Here is a 23,053-nt window from a genome sequence, read left to right on the forward strand (position 1 = left end):
ACTCAGGTTTAACAAAGTTCTAAAAGATGTAGGAGATAAAATGAGTTTATTTTTGTATTTAAAAATTATATAAATACATCATAATTTTCCTTTTACTTTCTTTCTGATGGAGATATAACTCATGATTTTTATCTTCTGGCAAAAGTATGAGTAATACTACTTTTTAAAATAAGTAAGGTTAATATACTTTGTTGTACAAGGAAAACTTGCTGAATTTATTTTCATAGTTTTCATATTTTGAAACAATAAAACTTAACAATAGGAGTGGTATTCTTTTCAAAATTGATAGATTTCCCCATTTCATAATTCTATGAAGAAAATGTTCTTTTTCAGGGCTGGAGATGTAGCTCATTGGTAGAACACTTGCCCTGGGATTCAGTCCTCAGCTGCATGAATTCAAAACTCAAAAGGTTTTCTTATCCAGCAAGATTTAAGTATTGTAGAGCCCAAGGAAAAAATTTATTGCTGTAGTGTTAATAAGCAAGAAATAACCAATTTAGGAATAATTGGTTCAATTATTCTGGATTCATCACAAAAAAAAAAAAAAAAGTAGAGTTGTTTTAAAGATTGGCAGTAAGGACTAGAGAGTGTTAAGAGCACTTGATGCTTATGTAGAGGACGCATGTTCAGTTCCCAGCACTCAAGTCTGGCCACCTCTTAGCTCCAGGTCTAGGATGTCATACCCCCTGTAGCCTTCACAGGCACGCATGTAGGAGGCATACATTGACACACACACGTAAAATAATACAAATAATAAAAAAATAAAGTTTCATGTATGCTATAGAAAGTTTGACAGAGAAAAAAGGCATGTCAAAAGGTGAAGATTAAAGTAGTTTGTATAGGATTCTGTTTTCCTAGAAGTATCTGTATACATAGAAATATTATTTGTATAATGTGTTTTTTAGTGAAAGTGAGTAGTAAGCAGTTTTTTAATTCAACAAAATATCTTTTAGTTGATAGCTTTAATTATTTTAATAGTAAAACTTTGCTGTTATTGGCTATTTAGTATATTTAACGTATTTACTTACATCAGAGTAATACATAATCAATAAAGAGTAACCGGTGTTGTTCCCTGTGTATCTACAGGGATTTATTCAGTGGAACTAATAAATGACAGCTTATATGACTGGCATGTCAAACTACACAAGTAAGTGCTTTTTATGCTGACCTACTGTCCACAATGAAGTGTTTGCCTTTCTTCTCTCTCTCTCTCTCTCTCTCTCTCTCTCTCTCTCTCTCTCTCTCTCTCTTTGCCTCATCAGTTGTATACTTTTATATTATGGCATTTTCTTGAACATTACTACTCTGGAAGTAGTTGTAAGATTATTAGAGTGAGCTATTTCTGAGGTTATTATTATTGGGTTAAGTCACAGAGGAAGATGAATGATAGAAGGGCATAAAGTGTTTTCAGACAGTGACAATTTACAAACAAAATGTATTCAAAATAACACGAGACTGTGATGCTATTTATGTTTGAAGTAAGGAGATTTAAGCAGCATATACAGAAGAGTTAAAGAAAAAGCTTTTACAGTGATTTACTTTTCATGGTTTTATTAGTCATAAATTTCTTTCCTTAAACTTCTTGATTAAAAATACAATTTTAGGAAAGCATATCATCAAACAGTTTTTGAGTTACTTGAAAAATTACATGTATCCAATTGTAGTTCTTTGAAATGACTGTTAATTTCAAATTCCCTTCGTTCCCAAGGAGCTAGAGCCCATAGTGATTTTTTTTTCTGGGACCATGAGCACTTCAGAACTTCTGTTTGCAACTTACCCTGGTGCTCTGTTGTCCGCTCTTGGACCTGTTCAGGTGGAGTTTAGTTAAGAAAGGTTTTTCTAACTTTGTTTGAACTGGCTTTTGTTTTGTTATTTTTAGGGTTGACTCTGATAGTCCTTTGCACAGTGATCTTCAGATCTTAAAAGAAAAAGAAGGCATAGAATATATTTTGCTTAACTTCTCTTTTAAGGTAAGACCATTGTAATGGGATTCCATGTTCTTCTAATGGGAGTGTGTAATTGGTTCAGCTTCCTTGGAGAACAATTTGGTATGATTTGGGAAAGTAGAAGATACTCATACCTTATAGTTCAGGATTTATTTGTTTATTTATTTATTCAGAGTCTCACTGTGTAGCCTGGCTGACCTGGAACTTGCTGTCTAGACCAGGATCGCCTCAAAGTCACAGAGATCTGCATGCCTCTGCCTCCCGAGTGTTGGGATTAAATGTTGATAGTGGGCCTGGCTAGTTACAGGAATTCATGAGGCATATACTCCACAAGAAATGAGTACTTAGACACACCAGGAAGCATAAACAAAAGCGTTCAGAGCAGCATTTTGTTTGTCATAACTCCAAACCGCAAATAACCCAAGTTACTGCAAATAACCCAAGTTACAGGAAAGTGGAGAATATGGAATTCTAAGATAGACATATTTGAGAAGATAGGTCAGTCTTCTGTACAGTGTTAAGCAGAAGTAACTAGACTTGACTCCTAGCCTTTTTGTTTAGTTCCATTTATATAGAGTTAAAAAATTTGTAAAACTAGAATTGTAGGCCGGGCGGTGGTGGCGCACGCCTTTATTCCCAGCACTCGGGAGGCAGAGCCAGGCGGATCTCTGTGAGTTCAAGGCCAGCCTGGGCTACCAAGTGAGTTCTAGGAAAGGCGCAAAGCTACGCAGAGAAACCCTGTCTCGAAAAACCAAAAACCAAAAAAAAAAAAAAAAAAAAAAAAAAAAAAAAAACTAGAATTGTATAGGACACGCATTGTCACTGCAGGTAGGTGAAAATTGGTCCTTTAAATGAAACATTCTTAGGCATTAAAACATATTTCTACTATGCCGAAATTCCATGGGTCAAGGGACCCTGGTAAAATTAGGGGGGGAGTCTAGGAAGACTTCTTTGGTAAACAGTGACAAAAACAACCACAGCGACAAAAACAAAAACAACAACTTTTGGTAAACCCAGTGTAGGAGTGAAGGTGTGATCACTGTGCATATTAGGACAAGGGGTTGACAGTGGAAAGGCCATCTATGGGCTTCCTGCTGGCAGATTCTCCTGACTAGAGTGTTGGTCATGTGGGCATCCACTTTATAACAATTTATAAAAATACCCCTGTATATATATATATTTCTTTTTGAATTTGTACTACACTTAGTAATTTTAAAGATGTTTGGAATAAAAGTTAAAAAAGAATAGTAAAGGGCTCTAGATAAAATGTTAGTGATTTAATGTATAATAGGGTAAAATCTAATGATTAAAAATCTCAGCTAGATTGAGGTGTTTTGAGGATTTATGTTGACGTGAGGCAGGACTTCTCTTTGCCCTGTTCTGAGTTGAAGAGGAGGCTTAGTGTAGCAGTTGTCTTGCAATTACAATGTTTGTCCACATTAGTTACCCAGGTGACTTTGAACTGCCCCATGCTATTGAAGCCTTTGGATTTGCAGTCCTTCTGGGGATAAGGGAGCTGGTTATTGGACTTTGCAGAACATGCTGAAAAGCCTGCAGTCTCTGGGATCTGTCCTCTGTGCTGTAAACCAGCCCTGGAGGAGTTTGTGTAAGGGCAGAGTTGGTCTGTTCAGCTTCTTGTTTTGTCTTAAACAGTCATTGAGCTTTCAACAGTGCTGGTTGATAGTATATAGCTGATTTCTGGGAGACTAGTTGGAGGCTTTAACTTTAATCCTAGCATGAAATGGTACAGAGCTTGTGTATGGTGTTGGTGGTAGAATAGGTGAAACAGGATTTAAGATGTTTTGAAGGAAGAAAACAAAAGACATTAAAGAATATTTTCTTTATATTTAGAATTTGTAGAGATCTTTAGTTGAATCCCAGAGCACAGTTTATGGAGAAGTCTCTTAAGCTCTGAAGTAGACTTACTTTCTGAAACTGAAGGCAGTTCTCAAGCAGTCAAAAGAGATTTTATAGTTACCCATTCGGGATCATGTGTTTAGAGATCTGTTCTAATAATAGTTCTGCTCTTCCAAGCTGTGCATCTGTGTTTTCGTTATCCTGTTAAATTATAGATAGATTTGAAAGTAGATTAAATTGTCATTAAGTTGGCTGTATGTATGGGTGGGTAGGTGTCTTTCTAACCTGCAGTAGAAATCTAAGATGATCCACTTTAGCGACTAGAAATGTGCCTCCTCTACTGGGAGGATCAAATTTTCATAATTTTTATGTTCCTGGAAATCTTGTGAGCAGACAGGGGAAGTTACTGAAAGTATGGTAATTGTTTTTTGACTTTTTGTCTTCTTGGAAATAATTGAATGAAGCATATTTGTACCTATCTTGCCTCAAAAGGAGTTTTTAAAATAGCATTACTTCCCTTTAAACCATGTTGTTTGAACATGAAAATTGGACAGAATTTCTCTTAGACTCCCTTGGTCTCTCTTCAACAAGAGCAGGAAGCCATTTCACTGTCCAGCTGCTATAGGAAGCTACGGGCAGCGTTCCTGACCTGGTTGTCAGGGAACTAACAGCTAACACTCTTGGCTACGTTAGCATCATACTTCATGATATGAGATGGCTCTCCGTCTCTTTAGGGTTGGAGGAGGGACAGGGTCTTTGACTAGCCTTGGAGTTCTCTAGTTTGTCTAGACTGGTGCTGGTCAGTGAGCCCCGAGATCCCTCTGTCCCTGTCTCCCCAGTGCTGGAGTCACAGGCATGTGCTGACACACCTGGCTGTCTTTGTTCTGAGGCTGGAACTCAGGTTCTTGGGCCTGCGCAGGCACCTCCTCAGCATCACCTTTGACTTTTTGAAGCAGCTTAGCCTTTGTTTTGAATGTTACTGATCACTGGGTTTAAATCTACCATATGATTGGTGATTTTCTACTCATCTTTCTTGTGCTATGTCCCCCGCCTCTTTGGATTTCCTTAGGACTCCCATCTCCTGCCTTTTAGCTTGGTGATTACATGTTCTCTTACTCATCCCATATATGTCCTTGAATTGTCAAAGTGCAATATTCCCTTTTTTGCCCTTGTAATCTCATAGCCTTAGAACATTTGAGTTCATGTACTCAATACATGCATTTACATTCTATACTTAGATTCTGGGACCAGACATATTTGGATTTTCATGCTCTTTATTCTCCCAGGTTATATCTAGCACGATCTTTTTCCTGCCTGAAAGAATATTGTTAAGTATCTCTTTTTAGTGCAGTTTTGCAGATGGGAAAATTGATTTGTTTTTATTTCTTTTTCTTTGAGACAAGGTCTTGCTATGAAGCACAGACTGGTCTCAAAGTTATTACTCCCTTCCTGATTGCTGGTGTTACAGGCGTGTGCTACTTTGCCTGGCTTTAATTGCATTTTTGAGGAGTACAGATTTTTAGGTTGGCAAATTGCCAACTCCTTTCAGCACCTTGAAGACCTTTCTCATCATTGAAGATTCTAGTCTTTCCTGATAGTGCTTACATTGACCAAACCTTGAGGAGCGTTTAAAAAATTCTCATCCAGTTTTTTTGCTCCGTTCTCTTTCCTAAGACTCAAACCTGTGCGATAAACCGTGTGTGTGTCTTGTTATCGTCTGCATTTCCCACTGTGTCCACCCTTTGTGGCCTTTCCTAACTTCCTTTGGATGTCACTGAGTCTCTCTGCTGCAGCGTGTTGCCGTCATTGCAGTCACGCATTACTAGGTTGTTAGTTAGTTCTTGTTGCTGTAGCTCCAGATCCAGATCCTGTTGGTTCTCCTTACTGTGTGAGTTCTGCCCGAGGTTTGCTTTCTTCTCCTCTTAGTTACTCTGACGTTTGCCTGCTGACTGGCTGCTCTGCTCCTGTCTTGTCATAGACATAAGGTGTGTCCTTATGTCTAAGTCTTAGTAAATTGGACATACTTGTGAAAGATCACAGAGGGGTTTCCAGTATTGTGTTCTTCCCTAGAGGGGATTATCATGTGCCTCTGCCAGGGCCACAGACAGTGGGGACCCCGAGAGTATCTGTGATGGACACTCCTGGGGGGGCATTTGGCTGTTGGTCCCCTCAGGGCCCAGCCTGGCATGCAGAAGGCCCTCAGGCCTCTCTTTGGTGTGTTGCAGCTCCGCCTCTTGCCTCCCTGGCCCAGAGTCTGCATTCTGCTCTTAGCTAACCTCTTACATTCCTCTTCTGTCTGTAGTGGAAAGAAAAGGCCTCTCCTGGGCCTACCCACAGCCATGCACTTAGTGTACAATGTGAGTTAGTACAGCACTGTTTTATTCTGTCCTGACCTGAATTTGACATTTTTATTTACTTGTTTCTCAGCTTTCTTTTGGACTAATTTAACTTTTATGACCTTTATATTACAGGTAATAGGAGGATACATTTCTTTATTGATTATTTGAAAACCTTCTAAATAATGCAAAACTAAAAATGATGTTCTTAAAATTGATTAAACTTATGATGTTCTTAGTTGATTAAACTTATGCTTTTCTAGGATAATTTTCCATTTGATCCTCCATTTGTTCGAGTGGTGTTACCTGTTCTCTCAGGAGGGTAAGTTACATATTTACTTTGTTGTGGTCGTTGTGTGTCAGGGTCTGTTGCAGAAGTAGCTAGACCCTGGGAGGGTAGGATTGCTGGACTTCTGCTGGAGGACTCTGTGTCAAGTAGGTTGAGGAGGCCAAAGAGTTTGCATGTCTAAGAAGTTCCCAGATGAGACTGATAGCACTGGTTTGGGGTCCCCATTCAGACTGGTATAAATTAGTGATTTATAAGTAGACATACTAATGGATTTTATTTATAGATATTGACCCTTAAGAAATGGGTTTTAGCTGAGTATGCCTGCCTGTAACCCCAAACTGTCAGAAACTGATGCAGGATTGTGAGTTCCAGGCTGGCCTTGACTTTACAGTGGGTCTGGGCCTTCCAGAGAGATTAATTTATCCATCCATCCATCCATCCATCCATCCATCCATCCATCCATCCATCCATCCACCCACCCACCCACCCACCCACCCATCCACCCACCCACCCACCCATCCATCCATCCATCCATCCATCCATCCATCCAGATATGGATGTTAGGTAATGTAGTCAATATTTATCAAGATCCTGTCTTTTAAGAAAGCATTTTTCAAATATAAACCATTGAGGATTTCAGGGAAGTTACAGTCATTGTGGTTCCCACAGGCCTGTGATGTTGAGTGCAGTCACTGTGATAATTGGGAAACGTGAGGTGACAGGAGCTGATCCCAACATAAGTATTTGTCACTTAGTACAGTTGACTGGTGCTTGTCAGACAGCCAGACTGAATTTTTTTTTTTTTTTTTTTTTGGTTTTTTTCGAGACAGGGTTTCTCTGTGTAGCTTTGCGCCTTTCCTGGGACTCACTTGGTAGTCCAGGCTGGCCTCGAACTCACAGAGATCCACCTGGCTCTGCCTCCCGAGTGCTGGGATTAAAGGCGTGCGCCACCACCGCCCGGCTAGACTGAATTTTATATTGCTTCTTTTTGTAGTTAGGAGGCTATAGGAGGCATGGAAAAGATCAAGTTACCTATGAAATGTTTCATAGTCCCCACACAGGAATCATAAACTATTTGTAGGGAAGCAGGAGAGGTGGCTCAGTTATAGAGCAGCTGTTTCTCTTCCGAAGGACCTGACTTCAGTCTCCAGCACCCACCTGAGGTAGCTGCCAGCGACATGTCACTCTAGTCCCCAGGGACTTAACACCCTCTTCTGGCTTCTACAGGCATACATGCACACACATGAATGAAAGGAAATCTTTAAAAAATCCTTTGAGAATTTTCAAGTACTCAGCTAATTCTACTTTGTGAGATGATTTCTACTGTAATAATAAAATCTAAAAACATTGCCCCAGACTGATCCTTTCTGTTTGAGACAGCAGTGGGTTACTCCTAAAGACCGACTTCAGAACTTCTTAGACTAGTGTCTGTAATATAGAAATAGATGTGCAAAGCAAATATAAGTATAAAGGCTGTGTTTTTGAGATTACATCCTGCTAAGATTTCTCAGTATAGTAAGAATACATATGAACTAATGTTGGGGCTGCAGAATACGCTGGCCACAGTGTCTGTAAAGCTCAGCTAAACAAATAAACAAACAAAAAGCATGGCCTTAAACAAATCCGTGTTTATGATGTATTGAGCCATTTAGATGTCTACAGCATGATCAGGAAATACTCCTTTAAAAGTTTACTTGGCTAGCTGGGCAGTGGTGGCGCACACCTTTAATCTCAGCACTCAGGAGGCAGAGGCAGGTGGATCTCTGTGAGTTCTAGGCCAGCCTGGTCTACAAAGTGAGTTCCAGGAAAGGTGCAAAGCTACACAGAGAAACCTTGTCTCAAAAAACAAACAAAAAAAAAAACCCAACAAAAATAACAACAACAAAAAGTTGGCTTGGCTGATGCCTGCAGCCCAATCCTTTACCACATCTCCCAGAAAGTTCTATGGTATATTAATAGGCATTTTGGACAGCAGACTAAGTGATATTCTTTCCAAAGGGACTTCTTGGAGACTTGATGCGATTTTCCGCAGAGACACTAAGTAATTCCTAAGTCTGTTTTCCACAAAGATGCTAAATAACTTCTTCTAAATTCCTTTAGTCTTTTCCTCCCCTCCCTTTGGCATCTCAGAAGATGGCACCCTCTGGTTCGCTGTTTGGGAAGTGTTGCTCTGTCAGAATTCCAAAAGTGATGCTCAGCAAAGCTGAAGTAATCTCTTAGGGATCTTGTTGCTGCTTTTGGAAAGCTGTTAACACTGCTGTTCACAAACACTATTAGAATGAGAGGAGATCACAAGATAAGATCATAGGACAAAGATGTTCAGATTATGAAGATTCATTTTCTTACCTTTAGACGTCCCCTCATGCTTCTGGGTTAGGCAGTGGAAGTAACTCTCTACCATAAAGCATATGGCCATTTTTGGAAGAATACTAGGTAACCTAGCCAAATATTTACATACACAAAATAAACAGGGTGGAAATACGGTGAATTTTAAACTTCTGTATCTCTTGCTTAGAACACCAGCCTTTTCCTAGCCAAGTACAGCAGCACTAAACTTTTTATAGTTTAGTGTTGCTATAACATTGTAAATTGTGTAACAAGTCATTTTTTCCTCCTTCCTCTGGTAAGCATATTTAACCGTGAATATTGGATTCATTTGTCATTAACTGGAATAGGAAAAGGGAAACAACAATTTAAAAAATGTTGTAGAAATGGAAGAGATGGCTTAGTTGGTAAAATGCATGCTGAGAAACTAGGACCTGAGCTCAGATCCCCAGAACCCACAGAAAATCTAGGTATGGTGACTTGTGCCTGTAATCCTGGCACTGGGTAAGTGGGGCCAGAGAGAAATCCTTGAAGCTGGCTGGCTAACCAGTCTAGCTGAATTGGTGAGCTCCAGGTTCATTGAGAAGACTGTGTCTCAAACAATAAGATGGGCAGCTGATGTTTACCTCTGGCCTTCAAACCGACATGTATACATAACAGACACACACACCACATATCTACACAAAAGAAAGGAAAAAGCATTCTAGGGAGATGAATCCTCTGTGACAGTACAAAGAATATATGATGGTGATACGACACTAGTTGAGATCCATGCTACTACTGTCTTAGGGGCAAGGGACAGAAACCTAAATTGATAGAGAAGTAACAAGATTGGAGAGAGGAGTGAAATATGAAAGCCCAATGGAGGCAAAATCAAAATAGCTTGATTTTCATAGTCCAATTACTAAGTATAGAGGAAAACTACTGGCTGACTTAAAATTTCTGAAAGATGTCTAAAATACAACTTTCAATATCAGAATCAGAAGACAGTTTTAGTCTGTATAGAAATGGAGGTATGTTAGGTGGCATGTGGGCTCCACTGTGGAGTCTCAGTGTATTGGGGTGGGGGCACACTTACTTGCTCTGCCATCTCAGGTTGTATAGCACCCTGCCGCTGTCTGTGACTCTGGCTAGGGTAGAGCTTTGTCTGTCCACAGAGTTTGCAGCCTTGCAGCAGGGTGCATAGAAAGCTCCAGGGACAGAAGCACACCTCAGCGTCAGCTAAGGAAACATATGCACAGAGCTAAGGTCTTTGTTTTTGACATCAGAAAAGTTTGTGTTCTGTTCAGTTTGTTTGACACATTGGCTGTATTAAGGTAATGACTAAACATTTGAAATTGGCCCGTCTTACGTCCCTAATAACAGTTTCATTGTTGTATGCTATGTTCTAATTTTGTGTGCATGCTTTCTTAGTAATACTTTAGAAGTTAAGGAATATTGATATTTAGAGGATTTTGTATGCTTGCTTTCTTTTTTTAAAGGTACGTGTTGGGTGGAGGAGCGTTATGTATGGAACTTCTTACAAAACAGGTAACTCCTGTGCACAGTTCTCAGTGTTAGTATAATTTCCATAAATTAGCTGGATTCTAAGAGCAAAGTTCTTAAATGTAGCAGATTATATTTTAAAAAAATTGTTGTAGTAGCACCTACTTTTATAAAGAAAATCTAAGATAAACTGGTAAAATGTCATTGTACTTTGAGCTCAGTCCATGCGGGAACAACCGAGAGGAATGTTTATTTAAGATTAAAATGCACCCAGGTTTAGATGTTTAGAACCCAGGACTGTCGTCTGTGCTTTCCTCTTCACTACAAATGTGTTAGCACTGACATGCTGTCATTGGCTTCCTCTGTGATGTCTCCTTAGGTTTTCCTGAGTGGGAACTGTGAAGACCATTGTGTTTTTTCTTCCCATAGGGCTGGAGCAGCGCCTACTCTATAGAATCGGTCATCATGCAGATCAACGCCACCTTGGTGAAAGGCAAGGCCCGAGTGCAGTTTGGAGCAAATAAGGTACTCTCCTCAGAGCTCCACAGATAGGCTGAAGTATATACGCCTCATGCTAGCCTAGGTCACATGTGAGGCGTATATTTTTCTCGGTTCTAGTTTTAAAATTTAGTTATTTTTATGTCTATGAATGCATTGCCTGGGTGTGTGTGTCTGTGGACCATGTGTGTGCCTGGTGCCCTCAGAGGGCATTGGATAAACTACAGTTATAGACAGTTGTGAGTCACCATGTGGGCGATTGGAATTGAACTCGGGTCCTCTCCAAGAACAAATGTTCTTAACTGATGAGACATCTCTCCAGCCCCCGTCTCAATTCTTTTTGAGACAGTTTATTTAATTTTCTTGTTTTAGAAAAGTGAAGGTGGGAAACAGATGTGTAGGAGAAGATGCTCACTGCAGTCACTTAACCCCACCTAGTCTTTCCTATCCACAGGCATGTTTAGTCTGAGCTCGTTATTGTTAAATGTCACATACTAAGGAAAAGGCTTGGGTGTATTTTGAGGTTTCTCCAAACTGAGACCATGTTATTAGCATCATTAATTTTCAGTCAGAGTATACATGCTAGATTATGTTCTACTTTAGATCATTAACTTTTTCAACCCTTTTAATAACCTATGAGAAACGTTCTGTTGTCTTCATTTAGAGCTGAAGAAATTGAGGAACACAGGGTCTGATAACTCTAAGGTCATGGGGGCAAAACAAGGTTTCAGCTAGGCAGGTGTAGTTTGTATACTTACTGAGTTGTGCTGAATTCACTTACTGTACTAGAAGGATTGTTCCAGGTGGAATTGTAGCTACTCATAGATACTTTGATGTTTGTTTTTTTTTTTGGGGGGGGGGAACCTTTGTGTGATGGAAATAACCTTGATCTGATGATTTTTAAGCAGTGAATGTTTTCCCTAAAGTTCTTTGTGAATTGCATTGTTTATTCAAGTAGTTTACAACTTAGAGATATATACTCATACTGTACTTCCAATCATGAGAATTTTTTAGAAAATTAATCCACAGAAAAAGCAAAAATTTTAAAAGGTCATTTTAAAAAAATCATAATTTGGGATGATAGTGTTACTTTTAACTTTTTAATAGCAATTTGTTTATACTGGAATAAAATGCCATTTGTTTAAAATCCAAAAGTTAAGCAACTCACCAATGTTCAATAACTTATATCAAACCAGTGTTTTTTAATAATATATGTGAATATATTTTTATTTTAATGTGTCAATAAAATAGTTACATAGTATAATCTGAAAATTTTTTAATGATGAAATATATGCCTCCTCATTCAAAGTTCCTAAAGCAGATAACATCACAAAACCCTGAGAAGGTAGTTTATAATTTTGAATGTCTAGAGAAATACACCAGGCATTAGCATGTTCCAGTCTTCAGTGCTTTCTCCTAACATCTATGCATATATAGAATTTGATGTTAAATTTAATAATTTAAAAAAAATTCCCCATGTTTTTCATTTTAAAATAGAAAAGAAAATCAGAAGGGCATAGTGATCTCTCTCTCGCTTTTCTTTTCTTTTCTTTTCTTTTCTTTTCTTTTCTTTTCTTTTCTTTTCTTTTCTTTTCTCCTCTCCTCCCCTCCCCTCCCCTCCCCCCTCCTCTCCCCTCTCCTCCCCTCCCCTCCTCTCCTCTCCTCTCCTCTCTTCTCTTCTCATCTCTTCTTCTCTTCTCTCTTTCATAATTGAAATTTTACCAGTACACTGTACAGACTTTCTCCTGAGAGCTCTGAATCAAATACAGTGGGCCAACGTAACTTAGGTTCTCCAGTTTTGAAGTTCTAGAATACCAGTATTCTTTATTCTATACTATAAATCTTAATTCCATCAATTGCTTTAAACCTACATGTTTTCTATGATGTGCAGTTTTCTTGGCAAGTAAGAAAAAAGCATTATATATGAGGCCCTAAGTCAGGCTGCTGAGTACTTCTGTGTATTGAAACACATTCATACATGGCTTACACGAAGAGATCTTTGTGTTATGTAGACCATAGCACATAACCGCTGAGATGGCTTGATGACACAGCCAATGGAACCTTTGGGGACAATTATGATCCTCTGTGCTGGCTTCTTTGTTCATGGTTGACACATTAGAAGTGAATTCAGTGAGCTTTTAGGGTAAAACTTGACTCTTTTTTTTCTTTCAAATTAAAAAATATTGTCAGCTAAGAAAGTGGAAACTTTGCACAATATAATAGAAGTTTCATCTTCCTGCATTCTGCATGGAATAGTCTAAATATTAACTTAAAAAATAACACAGAAGCCTGGCATGGTGGTGCATGCCTATGATTCTAGAAGTTGAGATGTTGAGTCAGGAGGACCACAAGTTCCAGGCTACCCTGAGCTATGTAGTGAAACCCTGTCTCAAAAAACTAAACCCTTAACAATCAAAAAGGAAAGATGGAGGTGAGATGGCTTGGTAGGCAAAGACATTTTGGCACCAAGCCAGAGGGCCTGAGTTTGATTCCTAGGGTGCTCATGGTGGAAAGGGGAGAACCAACTCCAATGGTTATCCTCTGACCTTCACCTGCCTGCTATGGCACGTATGTCCCCGTGCTTGCACATACACACACAAATAAATGTAACCAAAAAGGAAGATACATGATATTTTCATAATAAATGATATCGTCAGCTATTAATTCAAAGCTGGATAGATGATTGAGATTTAAGAGTGATTGGTGCTTTTATAGAGAATCAGCTCACAACTGCCAGCTCACAACTGTCAGCCAGCTCACACCTGCCTCTAACTCCCACTGTAGGGGTATCTGATACCTCTGGCCTCTGTGGGCATCTGCACTCATGTATACATACTAACATATAGAAATAGACACACTTAATTAAAAATAATAACAATTAATCTTTTTTAAAAAGATGCTAATGTGTTAAAGGGCCAGCAAGTGTTCATGGGGTGGAGGACTTGCCATGCAAGCCTGATGGACTGAGTTCAGCTGCAGTGGGAGGAGAGAGCTGTCCCTGAAAGGTGTCCTCTGATCCCCATGTCCCTGTCCACACATTCTCCCTCCCCCACCCCTCTCGTGTGCACATGCACTCTCACTCTGTCTGTGTGTCTGTCTGTCAACCAAAAGAAATTGCTTACATTTGGGGTTTAGTGGGCAAGCCTGACAACTTGAGTTGGAGTCCCAGAACCCATGTAAAGGTGGAAGTAGAGAACCAGTTCCACAGTGTTGTCTTCTGATTGCCACCTGTGTGCTGAGCATGTGTGCCCACACGTGCTCACATACAATAATAAAGATTTTAAATAGTGTTCAGTGCTGTTGATGTGTAGGTGGGTACATGTATATATAGTGGGGACGGCAGTGAGGAGGAAGGGAGAGCTGTGTAAGTATGTTTGTTTCAGTATAGACTGTCTTCGGAAGAACGTTCAAGTGCTAATTGTTTCTCATAAGGGGTAGGATCAGGTTAGATATGAGATTTGAATTTTGTGTTCTTCAAATTTCTTTTTGCCATATATTTATTACTTTAGAGTATTTTAAATATTTATACTTGGTCTTAGTCAGAAAGCTAAAATAAGATATTTTTAAATGATATTGTCAGCTATTAATTCAAAGCAATTGAATGTGTGTGCTTTCTAAAGGCTAAATTAGTTAACATAAATTTACACATATGCTGGAAAACAGAGTTCCTTTCAGCATACATGATCAAGGTCAGGTTGGATGAATGGGCTGAGAACTTGGTAGCTCTATACAGTCAAGAGCCTATGGAGAGGTGGAAGAACAGTCTGCCATCAGCTCCCTCACTTCCTGACGGTGCTTAACCAGCAGGGGTGAGAACAAGCCATGGCCTTAGAAGGATAGCAGTCAGGCTGTTTCCTGTTCAATTACTAGGAAATAAAAGCTGTAGCATTAACTTGAAGCTATACAAGTAATAAATCCTCCCAGGGTACTGACCTGTTGATGAAAAGGTAGTTCTCAGCCCTTGGGAAGCTAAGGTAGGAAGATGGCACATTGGTGGCCAGCTGGGCTACACAGTAAATTCTAGGCTCAACTGGACTATATAAGGAAGGAGACCCTATCTCCAAAAACAAAATAAATAAAGCAAGCTAATGTGTGAAGCATGCATGTTCCAGAGGGAACACTAGTGAATGATAGTGAAGCCCTGGAGCACACAGCCTTTGGGGCAGTGCTGACCCTGTTTCTGCACTCAGAACAGGTGTCCTTTGATGCTGTCGTTCTCCTGAAGAACGAACCCTGAGTAGTGCTCACAAGCGCAGGAGAGATCTGTGTTGTTTCTTCCTTTCTGGTGTTAGGGAATGACTAAGCAGCCTAGTCTCGCATTTATAAGTGAGCCAAGTTGTGGTGCCAAATATAAGCACCTTGATCACCAGGGCTCTGCTGTGTTCCGTGTCAGCTGCAATCATAGCTCTCCGAGAAACAGACTCGGCCTCCAGAGAAAAGGGTTTCTATTGGAGCTTGTAGGCTTCCCAAAGATGAAACCCAACACACGGGCAATGCAGTTAAAGATCACGAGGCCAGCCCGGCACCAAATCACAAGATGGGTGTTGTGGGACGTCTTTCTGTACACTGTGAATTTATGTTGCTCCCATTGGTTAACAAATAAAGCTGCATTGGCCTATAGCAGGGCAGAATGGAGCCAGGCGGGAAAATCCAAGAGGGATATAGAGAGAAGAAAGGCGGGGTCGGGAGATGTCAACCCGCCACTCAAGGAGCAACAAGAGGCCCACAGTCCAGTAACTCCACTGCCACATGGCAACACATAGATTAACAGAAATGGGTAATTTAAGCAAGAGGCCTGAGCCATAGGCCATACAGTTCATAGTTAATATAAGCCTCTGAGTGATTATTTTATGAGTGGCTTTGAGAGCTCGAGTGGGAGAGATTATTCCGGACCGTGGGACTAGGCAGGACTGAGAAACTTGCCCCTGCAGATGGGAGTCAGGACTGGGGTTATATAGCTCAGTGGTGGAGTGCTTACTTAGCATGAGTTCAATCCTCAATACCTCAAAACACAAAAACAGAGCTGGGTGGTGGCGCACGCCTTTAATCCCAGCACTCAGGAGGCAGAGACAGGCGGATCTCTGAGTTCGAGGCCAGCCTTGTCTACATAGTGAGTTCCAGGAAAGGCGCAAAGCTACACAGAGAAACCTTGTCTCGAAAAATCAACCAACCAACCAAACAAAAAACAAACACACAAAAACAGAACAAAGTTATTTGAAGTGCAATATAATAGTTGTATGAAATATCAAAGCTGGGAAGTGGAAGCTGGACACATGGTCACATGCCTGTCAACCCAACACTTAGAAGGTAGAGGCAGGAGAATCAGAAGTTCAAGGCAATTTTTGGCCACATAGTGAGTTTAAGGCCAGCCTGAGCTACATGAGACCCTAAAAGCCAAAGAAAAGAAAACATTTAAAACCAGAATGGTGAAACTGATCATTTAGTAAGACTGGGAATGGTATTGAGAGAGATCTGAAGAAGAATTTAACAGAACATACAGAATAGCTTACAGTTGAAGAGAAAAACCCTGATAAAAGCCCAGGGAAACCAGATGAGTCTGCCAAACAGAGAGGTCTGCATGTGTGACTTTGAGTGCCGGTGACCAGACCTGTGCCCAGTATCAGATCCCCATATCCTTCCCAGACATACATGGGAAACGGAAAAAAATCAGAATGGACTATTTTGTAAAGCAAGGCAGGCAATACAAAAACCTTGTGGTTTGCTACCTTCCAAACCATATAATTCAGATATGTAATTAAATTAGAAGATAATAATGAAAAGATTAATTACAGTATATATGAACTTGGAAATTTTAAGTATTTTTCTAAATTATAGTAAAAAAACAAATACAAAATTAAAAATACTTTTTAACTACAATAGCAATACTAAAATTCTTAAAAACCCTCCCAAAGTTGTTGAGTGAAGCTGACGCATAATGCTGAAAAGAAAAAAGACGGATGTTCTAATCCTAGTTTAGTTAAATAAGACTGGTAAGTTAGTACACTGGAAACAGTGTTCTGTGGAATTTCAGATTTCTACAACCCTTTGGGTAAATGGGAATTTGAAAATAAAATTCTGCAGTGTTTGGGACAGCAGCAGTACAGTCAGAAACCAAAGGAGGGCTCAGAACAGTGGTGGGAGAAGAGAAAGGGCCGTGCACGGAGGAAGAGAGGCTGGAGCCAGTGAGGTTACTGGAGCAGCAGGTGAGGGGGAGCAGACTCCACCAAAACATGCAGACCTTGTTAAAAATGCTTACACCTGGTTTCTTGTATACTAATTACCAAAAATAAAAACAGAATAACAACAAATCAAAAATCCAACTCATTGTTAGAAAGGAGTCAAACCAACGTGAAGAACAGGGAGAGATTACTGAAGGTGTAAGCAGAAGTCTGCTGCTGACCTAACAGCACCTTAAACTGCAAGTTAATTAATCATTAACTGTGTCACTTGTCCAAAATGGTGGAGGCTGGCTGATGCTTGGCTTGGAAGAGCAGGCACAGTAGTCCATGGTTATCTGAGAGTATGTTGTGTATATTTTGGTTTTAGTCTGTTTCTCTTTTATTTTTCTCTTTGTAGAAAAACGTTAATGTGTATGGATGTTTTTGCCTGAATTTCTTATATGTCTGTGCACCATATTCATGCTTGAAGAGGGCCTGAGATCCCTCGAACTGGACTTGGAAGCCACTGGGTGGGGTGCTGGGAATCAAGCCTTGGTGCTCAGGAAGAGCAGCAAGTGTTCCTAACCACGGAACCGTATTTGTAGCCGTGAGAGTATTTCAAGTTTTTCTTTGGTATGATTCTGCCATGTGTTTTGTGTCTATGTCTTTAGCAGATTACTCTGTAGAAAAATAGGGTCTGTTTACGACTGGTACAGAAATGAAAATAAGTGGTTCACAAATGCACGGAAACTTTTTCAGCTGCACTGAGGAGTAGACCAGCAAACTGAAACCACAGGGAGGATGTGGCTTTAAACAGTGCTGAAGGACTCCTGGGAAGCTACTTGGAGGTGCACACAGTTGGCCTTGGCAGTCCTTAGTGAAGCATTGAGCAAGGCCTCAGCATTGCAAAGGCTTGTTCTTGATGCAGCAGCTCCATTCTAGATGCTTTTTGCCCATACTTGGCAAGCACAGGGTTAGTCTTTGGACAACAGCTGTGCATGAATGTCCTTGCAAAATCTTCCAGAGAAGTGTACAAGAAACTAGTAAATGTAGTTAACTGCGTAGGGGAAGTGGGGATGGGAAGGGAGACTGTCTCTGCATTTTGTTGTTCTTCTGGACTGTGTATTGGTTATGCAACAAGTTGAATGATGTGCTGTAGGTGGGGTGAGCTGTTACAGAGATCAGTCTGATACTAATTGAAGTTAAGGTGTAAGCCATTCATGCTTATGGGACAAAATTCAGTCTGAACTTGGCTCGTTAGAGAAAATTCCTTATTTTAACCAAAGGAGGTGACTTGGTGGCACTTGTGGGCATTCTTTATATTTCTAACTACAAGTATTTAGATTCACGGTGCTTAGTGTCTTCTTAGCTGAAAGCAGCACCATGGACCATTCTTTTGGATGTAAGGAGAAGAAAGTTGAGTGTTACTCATATAAATATGTTTCCTTTGACTTGAATTGACAGCGTGGAGACACACACTAGGGCTAGAAACCTTCCTGCTTGACCAGTGGTAGGAAGATGTTAAAAGTAAACAACTGAAGTTTGTGGGGTTTTAGCGAAGTGCAATTTTGATTTTTTTTGTTCTAATAAAATTGTAGCAAATTTGGAAAGTTAGTAACACAAATTCTCTGGGAAATGAAAATGCCCTTTTAAACACAGTAGTGATATATCCATAAATTCACTCTGGTGGTTTTCATCTGGCTGCAGATTTGTTTTAATAATGTGTAATTTCTTTTTCAGAATCAGTATAATCTAGCACGGGCCCAACAATCCTATAATTCCATTGTACAGATACATGAGAAAAATGGTATGTTTAATTCAATAAGTACTTATTGCCATTCATGAAGTTGTACACAGCATGCTGGTGTTTGCCTTGTTCATTCCTGTGGTTTTGTCTTAATTTTTTATCAAATATGTTAATTACATTGGGGGGGAAAAAAAACCTTAACTGTATTCATAATCTTGCAACAAATCTTAACACTGTTTCTTTCTGTGCTCTGAAGACTTGACTGAAATGCCATTGAGTCAGAACCAAGAAATTAGCTTAATGGTTAAATCCCTTTGCTCAATTGAAATATACTTTGTAAGTAAAAGAATTGTACATGCAACTTTGTATAGGAGCTCTCATTGTAGTTGAGCAAGCTTAGCAGGATCATGGCTATCTGCTTCTGAAACATCTTCAGATTAGTACTTGGGTAGACCTCCCTCCCTCCCTTCCTTCCTTCCTCCCTCGGGGTCGAACCTAGAACCCCCACCAGGGCAAAGCATTCTACTGCTGAGATTCAGGTTTGCTGTTTGAGTCGTCTGCCTTGTCTTTCTTTTCCTTTTCTTTTCCCTTTCCCTCCCCCCTGTTTTGTTTTTTTTTGTTTTGTTTCACTTTTTAAGATAGGATCTCACTAAGCTGCCCAGGCTGGCTTTGAGATCACTCTGCAGAGTCTTGCTTCAGTCTCCCCAGTAGCTGGGATTACAGGCCTGCATCATTTAGCCTGGCTTGGAAGACCTATTTGCAAGTGCCATTGATGTGGCTTCTTAGCTCTGCGACTTTGAAAAAGTCCTACGATTCATTTAGAAAAGAAATATTTGTTTTGTGTGTTTGCCACCACACACACCATGTGGGTTCTGAGAATCAAACTCAGATTGTCTGGTTTGGTGGCAAATACCTTCACCCGCTGACCATTTTACCAGCCTCTGTGGTCTCTTTGAGCCCCAGTTTCCTCATCTCTAAAGTTGGCAGTGTCTGTTAATAAACATGAGGAAAAAGAATAGTGCCTCTGCAGAGCACTTTGTAACCAAGTCCTCTGAACAAAGAAGTCATTGTGATAGCAGAGGGAAATGAAAGCCCTTTGTGTGGAGCAGAAGGAAGGAGTCTCCTTAGAGTAGGTAGGTAGGCATCTGTAGTCAATGGTCCTAACTTTCTAGAAACATGTTAGTTAGGCCTCTGATCCCACCTCTGGGGAGACAGGGAAGGGACGATTCTGGGGCTCTCTGAATTATTGAGCTCCAGAGAAGGTATACACACATGTATGTTAGTTTGTATGTTTAGATTTGAATCTTGCACTCAATTTTATTTTAATGACAATGCCAACTTGACACTTTGTCAGTGATTCCTTATAGAAATAATATTCAAAACCAAATCTTGAGGCTTCAAAGGAAGGTCTTACAACATAAGGTTAAGTCCAGGCTTTCATAATATCACTTCTAGTTTCTCAGCTGAGTATGTTCCAATGCTTGCTTTGTACCAGGCATGACTGAGCATCTAATTGCCTTTCTAGGAGAGTTGAGAGTTGTGTGGAGTTTGAGCAACAGTCAGGCTTGCTCCTCTTTCCTCTCTTAAGGCAAAACCTACAATTGGCATTCAAAGATGTTTATAGAAAGTGTGTGTGTGTGTGTGTGTGTGTGTTTAAGCAAACCCTGCATTGATGAAAGAGCAATGGATTCAGAATCAGAGATAGCAATTTTAAAATGTTTCCAAGAATTTTCATCTTTTGTGTTTATCACATGTAACTCGATGTCTGGACATACATTATGAGATTACTGACTCTGGGATGGACTGCCTTAAAAAGCTAGAATTTTAATATGACAGTACTAATGTGTGTTTTTTTAAATTCTAATTGCCAGGTTTCTTTTAAATACAGAATTGAAATGGAAGGTTAGCATGTGACTGCTGTTATTCCACACTGTCATTATCAGCTAGGAATACCATTTATATAGAGATGCTGAAAACTCAAGTGTGGTTTATTCATAAGCAGTGACTTGATACTGTGAACATATCAGAATGCTGGATTAATAACCAAAAAGCAAGTTTAAGTTTCTACAGTAGTGTTAAACATCAAAATTATGAGTAGAGACTGGACCTCATCTTAGGAGTGCCTTTTCCTAGATGCTTCAAGGATTGAAGTAGTTAATGTTTTTTCCATTTTATTTCAGGCTGGTATACACCTCCAAAGGAAGATGGCTAACTACGTTGACATATGTCTGGACCAATGTTGCTTTAAAGAAAATCGTTCCAACGTGCAGACATAAGCTTTTGAGTGCCCGTATAACAGCAGTACCGAAGACATTAGCTAATAGATCATTTAGTGGATAATCTGTCAACTGACATCCAGATACAGCCTTTTCATTTTGCTCACTTTAGGTATCTTGGACTGAACAGTGGGGCCTTTACTGTATTTTTCCTGATAAGTACACACAATAGCCACTCCCTACCACCTCTTTCTTGAAAAGTGAAATCTTTTAAGCAAGCAGGGAAGTCAGCATCAGTTTACTGCAGCTGTGAATTTACAGTAACCTTCATATATTGAGCCTATGGGGTATGAAGATTTGCAAAATCCTGTTCATTTAGAGCCAATAAAAGTTTAACTGATGGTCAATACTGGTTTAGGAATTTTAGGTCTTCTAAACCATAGTGTTTTCAGGTCTGAAATCTTTTTATTGCCAAAATTATGACAGGAAGCCTCTTCATTAAATTGTTAACTTTTTCATGGTTGTGTGAAGGTTTAAACTGTTTCTGGAAGTATGATCTTAGTTGTATTGTATCATATTAGGTAAAGCAAAGTGAGCCAGCCATTTGTGAGCAGTAATTTCCACTGGGATGGCAGAGTCCTGCTGGGCTCAACCTGCCTCCTGTTGGTTCAACATTTCTTGGGAAGAGCCACAATGTAGAGCCTGAAGTTCTAAAGTATGAGGTCATTTTACCTTCCCACTTATTAACGGGGTGTTGCAATTGTTGATAAACTAATAAACTTGTCAAGTGATTGGCACAAAGACAGACTCCTTGAGCAGAAGTATAAAAGACACCTAAAATTGGAGACCCTGAGATTTTTTGCTGTAGTCATCCAGTGGCTTTTACATCAGAAGACCAGTAGGGATTCAGCATATGTTAATTCTTTTATAAAATGTGACACAAATCAATGTACTTCCCATTTTTTGCCTTATGTGAATCAGTCCTCTTTGGTTGGTAATAGTTTTTTTTTTTTAATTCTGAATTTGATTTAAGTATAAACTCTAGCTATTAAGCACTTTTAAAAAAGAAACCCAGAAGCACATTTTCCTGCACAAACCAGTACAAAGTTTTGTTTCTTTTTTTTTTTTTTTTTTTTTTTTTGCTTTTTGAGATAGGGTTTCTCTGTGTAACAGCTCTGGCTGTCCTGGAACTTGCTTTGTAGACCAGTCTGGCCTCGAACTCACAGAGGAGTGCTGGGGTCAAAGGCGTCTACCACTACTGCCCAGCTCAAAAGGTGTTTCTTATACACTTGATTTGTGATTCTTTTTTTTTTTTTTTTTTAACTTTGTAAGCCACATTCAGGAAACTTGGCACTTGTGCATTTTGTGTGTGTTTTTAATTTCTCCTGATTCTGTTCTGTTGGTTAAGAGGACAGGTGAAGATACCTGGTATTCTTGCTCCCTTGGTTACCTTCAAATGATTCCAGTGCTCAGATAACAAGTGACAAGGCAGAATTAATTCCTCAAAGCATTATAAAGTTCCTTAAGCCTAAGGCAGAATCTTGAATACATTGTTGAATTCTTTCATATCCTCATGGCTAGCAGATTGACAGCTGCACATTTGGCATGCTTTGTTTTTTGGATTTTATTTTTCATTGCAGATTTATTTGGCAATGTACAGTAAATTTTGTAAACTTGCATCAAGTTTATGAATAAAGAACCATTTAAAAATTGCTTTGTCACCTTTCCCTCATAAGAAATGTTATGATTCAGGTGTCTTTAGGCTCTGTTGAAGTTCTAGTGTAGAGTATTTAGAGAAATGGGGTGTGGGGAGGTTTCTGGGGCGGAGATGGAGATTGATTTAATGAGAGGCAGGAAACCTAGAGAATTGGTATGTACACACGTAGTGCACTCAGTTTTTCTTTATCCTTTTCCCTTATGTTCTTTAAATTCACATACATGTGGGTTTGGGGTATTTTTGTTTGTTGTTGTGGGTTTTTGTTTTTGTTTTTGACTATCCCACTCTCCAGCCCAGGCTGGCTGGCTGGGAACTTGTGGCTCAAGTGCTATTTGAGTTAATATCCCTAATTTTCTCAAGATATTACTAGCACTTTTATACTCACGGCCCTTATACACACCACTATCAGAGTATCTCATAAGAAGCCCCGTGGGAGGAAAGCTCTAGGCTCAGTATGTTTGGATAATACCCTTTGTCTC

The 23,053-nt window shown here is 39.7% G+C and overlaps 1 protein-coding gene across 5 annotated transcripts in view; it reads left to right on the plus strand.

The window, feature by feature from the left end:
- Ube2q2 (ubiquitin conjugating enzyme E2 Q2) overlaps nucleotides 1-22,569 on the plus strand; it is a 59,515-nt gene extending 36,946 nt beyond the window's left edge. For all 5 annotated transcript variants that reach the window (XM_006971569.4, XM_076576312.1, XM_076576311.1 and 2 more), the window contains 7 exons: nucleotides 1,087-1,147; nucleotides 1,880-1,970; nucleotides 6,403-6,461; nucleotides 10,235-10,283; nucleotides 10,668-10,763; nucleotides 18,635-18,701; nucleotides 20,822-22,569. In XM_006971569.4, coding sequence (XP_006971631.1) covers nucleotides 1,087-1,147; nucleotides 1,880-1,970; nucleotides 6,403-6,461; nucleotides 10,235-10,283; nucleotides 10,668-10,763; nucleotides 18,635-18,701; nucleotides 20,822-20,853 — 455 coding nt within the window. In that variant the 3' untranslated portion in view covers nucleotides 20,854-22,569. The remainder of the gene's footprint in view (nucleotides 1-1,086; nucleotides 1,148-1,879; nucleotides 1,971-6,402; nucleotides 6,462-10,234; nucleotides 10,284-10,667; nucleotides 10,764-18,634; nucleotides 18,702-20,821) is intronic.
- Nucleotides 22,570-23,053: the final 484 nt, after the last annotated feature.

This window comes from Peromyscus maniculatus, chromosome 7 (genome assembly GCF_049852395.1).
Source record: "Peromyscus maniculatus bairdii isolate BWxNUB_F1_BW_parent chromosome 7, HU_Pman_BW_mat_3.1, whole genome shotgun sequence".
NCBI lineage: Eukaryota > Metazoa > Chordata > Mammalia > Rodentia > Cricetidae > Peromyscus > Peromyscus maniculatus.